General features: G+C 39.6%; 1 protein-coding gene across 3 annotated transcripts in view; it reads left to right on the top strand.

Annotated features, from left to right (window-relative positions):
- The first annotated feature begins 212 nt into the window (after positions 1–212).
- Positions 213–11,227, top strand: part of sh3rf1 (SH3 domain containing ring finger 1) — a 60,505-nt gene continuing 49,490 nt past the window's right edge. The window contains exons 1-2 of one of the 3 annotated variants that reach the window (XM_062982372.1): positions 213–793; positions 8,899–9,379. In XM_062982372.1, coding sequence (XP_062838442.1) covers positions 8,999–9,379 — 381 coding nt within the window. In that variant the 5' untranslated portion in view covers positions 213–793; positions 8,899–8,998. The remainder of the gene's footprint in view (positions 794–8,898; positions 9,380–11,227) is intronic. The other 2 variants (XM_062982373.1, XM_003223720.4) reach the window with 2 other exon arrangements.

Genomic DNA, 11,227 nt, shown 5'->3' with positions numbered 1-11,227 from the left:
TTTCCTGCCTTGATATTCTGGGATATAGGGCTGTGTGGAAGAAGCGAGGAGGAAGCGGATTCAAAACATGAGCCTGTTCTCCATTTTTTCAAACCAAGACAGTCCTGAGAGGAAGGAAGGAAGGTTGGGCGGGAAAGGGGGAACTCGGTCCGCCTGAGGGAAAAGAGTGGGCGGCGAATGGGGCTGGGAAGGGAAGAAGGAGGCAAAGCAGGAGTTGATGGGCGGGGAATGGAGATATGCTGAGGGTTGGGAAGGAAGGCTGGCTGGCTTAGGGAAGAAGAGGGAGGGCATTTTGTGTGTGTGTGGCTTTCTCCTTTTTTTTTGCCCCCCCCCCCCCTTTAGGACGGAGGCGGGTTTGCTGGCTCTCTTCCTCACAGAGAGAAAAGGGAGACACCGGAGAGGCCAGACGAGGGAGGCGGCGAGGAGTTTCCAGGAAGAGAGAAAGAGAGAGAGAGAGAAGGAGGGCCCTTTTCCTCCTCCTCCTCCTCCTCTTTTCTCCTCCTTCCCTGCATCAGCCCTCTTTGGGGGAAAGGAATATGGAGAGAGAAGAAGCGCTCTGAGGGAGACAAAGAGGCGCGAAAGGCGAAGAAGGAGGCAAAGACTGAGAGGAGAGGAGCCTCTCCTTCCCGGAGAAGAGGGGAAAAAAAGCCTCCATTCGGAGCAGGTTGCCGCGAAGGGCTTCTTCCCCCGCTTCCTTCACCCTCTGGAACAAGCCAGGCTTCGTGTTCAATCGCCATCGAGACCGCCCTTGCCCTGCCTTGGCTTCCCTCCCTCCTCTTTCTTCCTTTCTGAGGTAAGCCTGCATCTGCTTCCATGTCCCCTGAAGAATCAGTGCGTCCACACCCGATGGAATTAAGCCGCTTCAATGCCACTTCAGCCAGCCCCTGGCTCAGTGCTGTGTAGAGTTACTCGTTTTGGCCAGCTTCTCTGTCCAAGAAGGCTTGAGGATAGGCATGGCTTCATAATGTGGATAATGTAGTTCGACCAGCCTTCTCTGCCAAAAGGAGTTGGTCCCCAGCGAACTACAAATCCATGGCTTAATTACATGGAGTTGTAGTTTTAACAAGTCTTTTGGCTTCTTTGCCAAAGGGGGTTGGTCCCCAGCAAACTACAAATCCATGGCTTAATGACATGGAATTGTAGTTTTAACAAGTCTTTGAGCTTCTTTGCCAAAGAGGGTTGGTCCCCAGCAAACTACAAATCCATGACATAATTACATGGAGTTGTAGTTTTAACAGGTCTTTCGGCTTTTCTGCCAAAGGGGGTTGGTCCCCAGCAAACTACAAATCCATGGCTTAATAATATGGAGTTGTAGTTTTAACAGGTATTTTAGCCATCTTTGTCAAACAGGTTTAGGCTTGCTGCAAATCCATGGTTTAATAAGATGAAGTTGTAGTTTTAACAGGTTTTTTTGGCTTCTCTGCCAAAGAGGGTTGGTGCCTTAGCATGCTGGAAACCCATGGCTTAATTACATGTACAGCAGAGTCTCACTTATCCAACATAAACGGGCCGGCAGAATGTTGGATAAGCGAATATGTTGGATAATAAGGAGGCATTAAGGAAAAGCCTATTAAACATCAAATTAGGTTATGATTTTACAAATGAAGCACCAAAACATCATGTTAGACAACAAATTTGGCAGAAAAAGTGGTTCTATACGCAGTAATGCTATGTAGTAATTACTGTATTGATGAATTTAGCACCAAAATATCACGATATATTGAAAACATTGACTACAAAAATGCGTTGGATAATCCAGAATGTTGGATAAGCAAGTGTTGGATAAGTGAGACTCTACTGTAGTTTAAACAGGTCTTTCGCCTTCTCTACCAAAGAAGCTTGGTCCTCAGCAAACTAAAAATCTATGGCTTAATAATATGGATTTGTAGTTTTAACAGGTTTAGGCTCTTTGCAAATCCATGGCTTAAAAATATGGAGTTGTAGTTTTAACAGGTCTTTCTGCTTCTCTGCCAAAGAGGGTTGGTGCCTTAGCATGCTGCAAACCCATGGCTTAATTACATGGAGCTATAGTTTTAACAGGTCTTTCGCCTTCTCTGTGAAATAGGGTTGGTCCTTGGCTTGCTGCAAATCCATGGCATGATTATATGGAGTTGTAGTTTTTCCAGGTCTTTCGCCTTCTCTGTCAAAGAGGGCTGGTGCCTTCATTAAGCTGCAAATCTCAGGATTCCTTCCATAGGAGTTAATGCAGGCATGGGCAAACTTCGGTCCTCCAGGTGTTTTGGACTTCAACTCCTACAATTCCTAACAGCTGGAAGTTTGCCCATGCCCGCATTAACATATCAAACTGCATTTACATTCATGAAGTGTGTTTCCCATATATATTGGAAAATGAGTTGTAAGGTGGCAGCACATCATTGGCAAGGCATTGAATGTTATCTACAGTTCAAAGCTATCCGGATGTATCAAATCACTTCGGTACAGGGCTTGGGAAATTGGATTTTATAGCAAAAGGATTCATATTTTCAGCACATTTTTTCCAATTCCTGTAAAACTTCCTAAGGATAAGTGGAGACTTCTTCTCTGGAGTCTTTTAAGAAGAGGCCAATGGCCATCTGTCAGGGATGCTTTGATTCTGTGTTCCAGCATGGCAAAATGGACTGAACGGTCTTTGGGGTCACTTCCAGGTCTAGGATGCCATGCCATTGCTTCAGATCAATTTGGTTCCTTTTGGAAGCAAGCACCACATTTTCAGCTAAATTTGGAAAGGAGAACATTATTTTCAAAAGCCAGTTCCATCATCTTCCTTACTCCCTTAAAAACAACATTTTATTAAAGCCAGTATTGTCTGTCTTGGAACCAAGTTGAAGGCTTTGAAGTGAACTTTTGCAGATGTCTCGTTTTCATAATTAAATCTATCAGGCATCTTCGTGTGCTCTTTTATCAGTGAAGCGTTATGCTGTCATCAGGTTGCATCCTGCCAACATAAAAATACAGTAGACTCTCAGTTAACTGCAACTGGAACTCTCAAGCAACTGACAACCCCCTCTCCCCACCCAAGAAATACTGTAAATTGTTGAGTTGCCTGCAATAATTGTCTTAGATAAATGTTTTTAAATATGTTTATTTATTTCTTATTGCAAATTTGTTTTTATAGGTTGTTTTACATATGTATATTGTTTTGTATTGTCTTTTGTATAATGTTGTAAGCAGGCAAAATAAAGATTTATAATTATTATGCATTTACAAAGGTGTTTTTATAATACAGTAAAGCTGTGTTTGTCTTTATTTGTCTTAAATAGCTTTTAATTGCTGTATTTCAGTATTAATACTACAATGTAATGATATAGTACAATATAGTAATTTAATGCTAGTATTGTACTATGCTAATAATATAATGTATTGTATGTGAATGTAATATGTAAGCCGCTCTAAGTCCCCTTTGGAATGAGAAGGACAACATATAAATGTAGCAAATAAATAAATAAATAAAATCAATACAGAGTTTATGGTATTGTATAGAGATACAGTATTAGTGATGCCTGTTTTTAATAGTAACTCTTGATCAACCAGAAACTACATTTATTCAGCATCTACCAATCCCCATGGGTTACTGTTAACTGAGAATCTAGTGTATTTCTTTTCCTGGCTACTTGCTCAAATCCATTTTGGCATGCTTGCTCCAAAATCTTCAGCTATGAAAATACTTATGTAATGTGTGTCTCTGTCGTGGATAGTGAATATCCAGTTGCTTTGCTTATGCTTTTCATTTTCCATCAGAGTGCTGTGGAAACTAAATTATTTGAATGCTAAGTTTGATATTCTTATTAGATAGGTTCATTGTTTGGCCGTAACTTTTGGATTCATGGTCACAGTTTTTAAACAAGAGCATCCTTGAATACTATCTAAGGTAGTTCACAATTTTGTTCTTTCTTAGAAAAAAGTTTGACAAGGTGGATTTTAAAAAATACCATAACTTTATGTCTGAAACATTTTCATGACTGATCCAAAGAGCTGCAGATGTACCCAAGATTTTGTGTACACCTAGCGGGACTTCTGATTTTGAATATCAGATGTTCTTTCTCATATTCCACTGCCTTTTCTTTCTTTATTCACATGAGATACTACTGTGAGGGGGTCTCTATTTATCAAAACAAAAGACCTAAAGACTTTTCTGGGTCAATGAACTGCTTACAGTTTTCTGGAGCTTATTCACTATGTTTTGCTTTTCAGAAGCTCAATAAAAAAACTTGGATTTTAACAGATGTTTAATTGCAAACTAGTAAGGTGATTTTTTTTTAAAAAAAAGCAATGTTTGTTATTTTTTGTCCCCAATTAAGCTGTGTACTTCCCAGACTTATATTTCCTATTTAAATGAGATGACTTTCATTTCTGAGTTCAGCATGCACAGGTTTTTAATTACCCAGGTTTCTCACATTTGTTCTGCCATGGAATTAAAAAATGTCTTAAATTTTGAACCAGCTTTAAAAAAAAGTGCAGATTTATTGCGGCAGTGATTGAATCAAGCTTTGTTATATACTTAACACATTTAGTGATAGTTGCTTTTTCACAACCGAAAGGCTATAATGTAAAGACAATTCCTCTTAATGATCGATCCTCTTTTAAGCATTTCAGTAATATTTTTGATCATCAGGTTTCTATGCTATTCCATTATTCCAAAACACAAAGCAACTTTGCTGAGATCCTTTAATATAACAAACTTTATATTCCTGATACTTTATGATCCATGAAATGTTAAAGCAACAATGTAAAACCTCTCTCCTTCAGAAGTTATTTCTCTATTGGAACTGCCAGAAGTCTCAATTAAGGACAATGAGACCTCCTTAACACCATAACCATTTTAGCCTGTATCTTAATAAGCCCATCCCATGTAAACTACAGCTTATTTCTTTTCTCAGACTGGAGAGTCAGCACTTTGTCACCAGCTTCATAACTGTGCTCTCACATTCTGGTCACAGCAGTTATTTTGTTTCATTTGATCTTTTTGAAAAATATCTCCAGTCATATACATAGCCTTTCTTTAGTGGTGTTTGAAATTTGAAGACAAAGTTTATAATTGCTTCTGGCAGTTGATCTTCCCAACCTCGCTTGACTAAATCCAAAGGTCCTCTTTTCTTCTTTCCATATAATAAGTCAAAGTGACTAAAACCTAAACTGTCTTGGGAGATTGCTTGATAAGTGAACAGGAGGTGTTGTAGTTTTATATCTCAATCATTCTGGTTCTTTTACATAAGCTTTTTGTATTTTACTCTATTCAATTTCTCAACTATCCCATTAGTTTTAGGTGAGGTAAGGGTGAGGTACTTAACACCACACATTTCCCACAGTCTCGTCATAGAGTAAGGATGTTCCCAAATCAGAAAGAAATTCACTAAGAAAATCTTAATCTGCACAAGAGTTTCACCATGTCATTTGGCCACAACATCTATTTCAAGGTTTGATAAAGTAATAGATCATCAAAGCTAAAATAGATTTGTTCCCCTTTCTAATTGCTTTAGATCTCAAACATATCAATTCATACTCTTTTAAAACTCAGTTATATAGGCATGGGATGAAATCCAGCTTTGTTTTCACCTGACCTGTCCCAATATGTTGGCAGGTTATCATACATTCAAGAAAGGTTGATCAACAGCAAAGGTTGCTGTTGGCTAGTAAACGTTTTGGATCAATTGTCAGGTGGTTTTTTCATTCCTAGATGACCAACAAAACGGCTTGCATGCACCATCTCCAACCATAGTTCTTTGTACTTTACATGTACTACCAACTGTTGATGCTTTTTCCACAGCATTTTGTTTTTATACATAGGGATTTCCTATGTAGTTTGCCTTGCACTTTCATATATCTAATTGGCTTCTATATTAATTAAGCTTTAAAAAGTCCCAATCTTGTAAAGCTTCTGTCTCATTGATGTCAAGCACACAAGCCCCCGCACTCACATTGTTTTGACACACAGCTGATTTCTGCCAGGAGTTCCACAGGCTCACAGGAACCCTGAATTTCCCTTCCTGATGTGAACTTTTGACCAGCACACCATCCTGACCTGAGCACCACCAGGATGCTTCAGACCATATACTACAAGTATGGATTACCATGATCACCCTCTGGAAATAAAACAATGGACTTCTTCTCGAACCTCAGAGGGCAATGCCAGGCCATTTGAGAATGAAGCAACCTTTGGACATTCCAATCATTCACCTAAATGGTTTACCTCCTCCACAGGGAGGTAAGGGTAAGCCGCAGCTGTCAAGACAAAGCCATCTCCCTTCCTCAGATTCCGAATCATTTTTAATCCCATCAAGATTTCCGATGCTGCTGCTCTTTTGACAATAGAACTGACATTCATGTGTCAGACTCCCATCCAAGGGATTTGTTATTTCAATCAGTATATCAATAGACAGGTCTGGCATGCAGGGCCCTGGGGCTCTCGTCAGACTGCTTGATAATGGACCTAACATAAGGTCACTCATTAATCCTGTTATCAACATATGATTGCCTTTGTTTCTCCTGTTGCCACGCCTCCATCTCCCCCATTGGCTAGCGAGGGAGAGATGTCACAGGTGGGGCTCACGCTCCCATTGGCTAAGGTGCGCAAGCTCCCCAGACCGCTTCTCCTGCCTCCTGACGCCAGGGACTCCCCCGACCAATCAGTGAGAAACTGGCCAGGTGGGCGGTAGCGGGAAATTCAAAATGCAAAAGTATAAAATGTGTATTTTTCTGTGTAATGGCATGCCAGTTCTTCGTGCAACTTATTGCTGCCGTCATCCTGCTCCAGCTGGACCAGAATAAACTCTGTGTCTTCTGCTTCAAACTTGGTGAGCTTTTTATTGGGAATAGGGAAATCTTTATTTTGCTTCTCGCAAGCTCACCAGGTGTTGTGCTAGCCTCCTGGGTCTGGCGTGGGTCGCCATTTTCTGTGAGAAAATGATCTCATCACCATCATCTTTATTTCACATTGCCATCTGTTATAGGATCTCTTTTCCTAGACATCCTGATTTGATATCTGAGCAAATATACATTCAAATAATAATCATACCAATATCACTACTAACTAGTCATTGTACTTCAAGTTCACTCTGACCATATGTTCAGAAAAAGCAGGACCATCTCATTCTTCTTGTTTTTCCAGCCATTACTATGGTTTTGAGTTACCAGGTGGTGTTAACTACAGTGTTCCCTCACTTATTGCTGGGGTTAGGTTCCAGGACCACCCGCAATAAGTGAAAATCCGCAAAGTAGAGACACTATATTTATTTTAATGTTTATACATTATTTTAGTAGTTATACACTATTTTAAGCCTTTATCAACCAATCGTGTGTTGATAAATTGCCTCCTTCTCTTCCTGTTGCCACTTGGCCTCCTTTTCTGTCCCTTTGGCTTCTCCTTCCTCCCTTCCTTAGGCTGTAAATTGTATTTTTTATAATTTATAATAGTCTTTTAGAGTTTATTGAAAAACCGTGAAACAGCGAATCCGTGAAAAGTGAACTGCGAAGTAGTGAGGGAACACTGTACACAGAGCTGACCATCTGTATCCCTCAGAACTCATGTCTATTATTTTATTGATCTTAACCTTCTGTTCAAATTTTCTACACAACTGAATCTATAGTGACCAATATGCAAACATAAGGCTGGATTTACATTGCCCTATATCCCAGAATTCAATCCCACATTATCTGATTTGAACTGGGTTATATGAGTCCACACTGCCAGATAATTTGGGTTAAGAAGATAATCTGGGATCAGATCCTAGGATATAGGGCAGTGTCAATCCAGCCTTATTCTGCTTCTCTGGCAGTATATTATCTAGGTCACTATAGGCCTTTGTCTCCAGCTGGATCTACACTGTCCTGTATCCCAGGATCTGATCCCAGATTATCTTCTTATCCCTAATTATCAGGCAATGTAAACTCATATAATACAATTCAAAGCAGATAATCTCGGATCAGATCCTGGGATATAGGGCAGTGTAGATCCAGCCTCCATTACAACCAGCCCAATTTTCAGATTCCTAAGCCCTTTCTGTCTTGTTTAACCCCCAGTATGCCGCTTTCTTGTAAAATAGTCTGCTTTGGGAGCCTGGGACAATTATATTCCATTAGCTAAGGTCTGCCAAAATCTATAACACTTCTTTTCATAAGATAGAGCCTTTGACATAGTGCCTACAAGTTTCTTATCTATGTCCCCCTTTATAGGTGCCTGATGAGCCATGATTCCTGCAGCCTTTGCTACAGTTTTTGGCTGTATTAGCTATCTACATTCATGAAGTAAACTGTTATACAATTGCTCCAGCCCCACTAAATTCAATAATCTTGTTTGGCTTAATTTTGGGTTCTCTACTTTTGCAGGGTATTGTGCCCTTAATCTCAATAAATGTGGAGGGCTAACTAGATAAATTAATGGAGGATGGGGTCATCAATGGCTACGGGTTAACTATCTCTATATCATCCTGGTATTAGAGGTAGTATATGCCTTTGTATATTAGTAACTACGGAGTTTGAGATATAAAGTTGTGTCATGCCTTCCCTGGGGCAAGCCACCTCAATAGATGATGATGATGATGAAGAAGAAGAAGAAGAAGAAGAAGAAGAAACAGATTCCCCAGCTATCTATCCCAACTGTCACAGAGGCAACCCCCTTTTAAAGAAATATTTTTGTCCCTCATAGAGATCCCCTCCTATCAGCAGGGATTATCAGCCTCCAGTAACTCTAATGTTGCTTAGCTACTCAGTACTGTATTTTTCTCTACAACAATGACAGTAAGTTGCACATTAAACATAGATACTGTAAAGGTATTCTTGGGCAAATCGTAATGTTACTGATTTGAGGGGTTGCATATGAAAAAGTCAAGATTTTTTTGCAGTCGAAACATTGCTCTTCCATTTTCAGAAATTATTAACTGTTTTTTCTTTTACAAATTTTAGAGAGAAGAATAAAAAGGCATGGGTATTACATGAGCCCCTTATCTTGTTCCGAATGGATATGATTTTCGTAAAAGCTTATTCACTGGTGAACTAGATAAAGATGGATGAATCAGCATTACTGGATCTGCTGGAATGTCCTGTCTGCTTAGAACGCCTTGATGCTTCTGCAAAAGTCTTGCCTTGTCAACATACATTTTGCAAAAGATGTCTTTTAGGCATTGTGAGCTCCCGAAATGAGCTTCGCTGCCCAGAATGCAGGACGTTAGTAGACTGCAGTGTTGATGAACTTCCCAGTAATATTTTACTGGTTCGATTGCTGGATGGCATCAAGCAAAGGCCTTGGAAACCTGGTGGTTTGGTGAGTTCTACAAATTCATTAAGATCCCAGACTAGCACTGTTGCTAACTGCATTCCAAAAGACTTGCAAAGTTCTCAAAGTGTCCAGCAACAAAGAGTACAAGCACGGAGTCCTCCTGTTAGGGTAAGTGTTTTTAAGTAAATCATAGTAAAAGGGTAAAGGTTTTCCCCTGACATTAAGTCCAGTCCTGACTGACTCTGGGGGTTGGTGCTCATCTCCATTTCTAAGCCGAAGAGCCAGCGTTGTCCGTAGACACCTCCAAGGTCATGTGGCCGGCATGACTGCATGGAGCGCCGTTACCTTCTCGCCAGAGCAGTACCTATTGATCTACTCACATTTGCATGTAAATCATAAGAAGAAGCAAATGTCCACATCAGTGTTAGTAGCAGGTTTGCTTTGTAAGTCCCAAGAAAATCAAGTTTATAATGTGATAATCTAATGAAGATTATTCAGATGGCTGAGCTAGAAAACACCAAAGTATATTTAACTAGGAAAAGAGAAGATTAAAGGCAGATGTGATAACAATCTACAATTATTTGAAGGTCTGTCACAGGATATGTAACAGTCTTGTTCCCTTTTGTTCCAAAGAGCAAGACTGGTGTTAGGGCATTGTTGTTGTGTGCCTTCAAGTTCCTGAGTTATCCAAAGGTGAAACTATCATATGGTTCTCTTTCAAAAGTTGTTCAGAAGGGGTTTGTCTTTGCCTTTCTCTGAGGCTGAGAATGGATTTCTCCTTGGCCAAGCAGTTATTCAGATGCTGGTTTCCCAGAGTCCTGGTCCAACATTCAAACCATGACATCAAGCTGGCTAATACAGGGATATGTGCTACACCAAAACATTAGGGCTACTGTTGGTGAACTTTTAGTAATTGAACTATTACGATATCACCCTAATGTAGGAACATATATTTCAGTAAAACATTAGGGCCACTTCCTAACAGTTCACTTGGTACAGATTGGCTTGGGGAAAATGGGAGTTGAACAGGCTAACCATCAGGATTACTTTGAATGCAACAATTATGTGATTTGTTTCTGAGAGATTGACGGACTGAGAAAGATTTGATCAGAAAAAGTAATGTTTTTGTCACAAAAGGAGATTTCTTTCACTGTGTGCTGTAAATGCTTTCTTGTCCCGAGCAGTAGTTGGATGTTCACAGATATTATACAGCATTTTGTCTCTTAAGAGTATTTTTTCAACACCTGGCATTATCATTAAACATTAATTACTATTATTAAACCCCTTATCCATAATATGGATCGACAAGAAGGCCTCAGTTGGAACTTTTCAGCTGCATAATTTGTGTGTGTATAAATATTGCTGTTTGCCATGGCAAGCAAAAATGTGGAAGTTTAATTATGAATGATATGAAACCTACCCCAAATCCTTAACTTATTGAGTTAAAACTGTCATTCGGATAAATAATCTACATTTTTCATTTTAGGATGTTTTTAATTCTGCAAAAAATCAGGCTTGATAGAACTATAGGATATTTTGCTAGGCTGCCAGGTACATAATAATAATTTTGGGATAGAGGGAGGATATATGTTTCGACTTGAGCAGAGTATCTCTGGATATATACTCAGGGAAAGAATGAATTTTATTCCGTAACTGATCTTGAAATCCTTTCACACACAAATCCACTCATTATCATCACTTTGTTTAATTGGTCCCAGGCTGGGACTCAAGGAAGCATACAAAAAGACAGAATACAAGAATACAAAACACCACGGTTAGTTTAAAACATACAAGAAAAACAAGATTGTTACTGTATTAGATGTCAACAGAAAGAAAATCATTTACAATCTTACTATAAACAGGTTAAAACAGTACATCACAATAAGTCATTTTGTTAAAATCGGTTTTGAAAAGCTTGCTGGAAGAGAAAGGAAAACAAAGAGGAAGCCATCCAAACTTCCCTAGAAAGGGTGTTCCAATGTGTGGGAGCAGCAACAGAGATGGTTTTCTCCCATG

Source organism: Anolis carolinensis, chromosome 5, assembly GCF_035594765.1.
Source record: "Anolis carolinensis isolate JA03-04 chromosome 5, rAnoCar3.1.pri, whole genome shotgun sequence".
NCBI lineage: Eukaryota > Metazoa > Chordata > Lepidosauria > Squamata > Dactyloidae > Anolis > Anolis carolinensis.
Note: the sequence above shows the minus strand (reverse complement) of the source record. Positions and strands in the feature narration are given on the sequence as shown.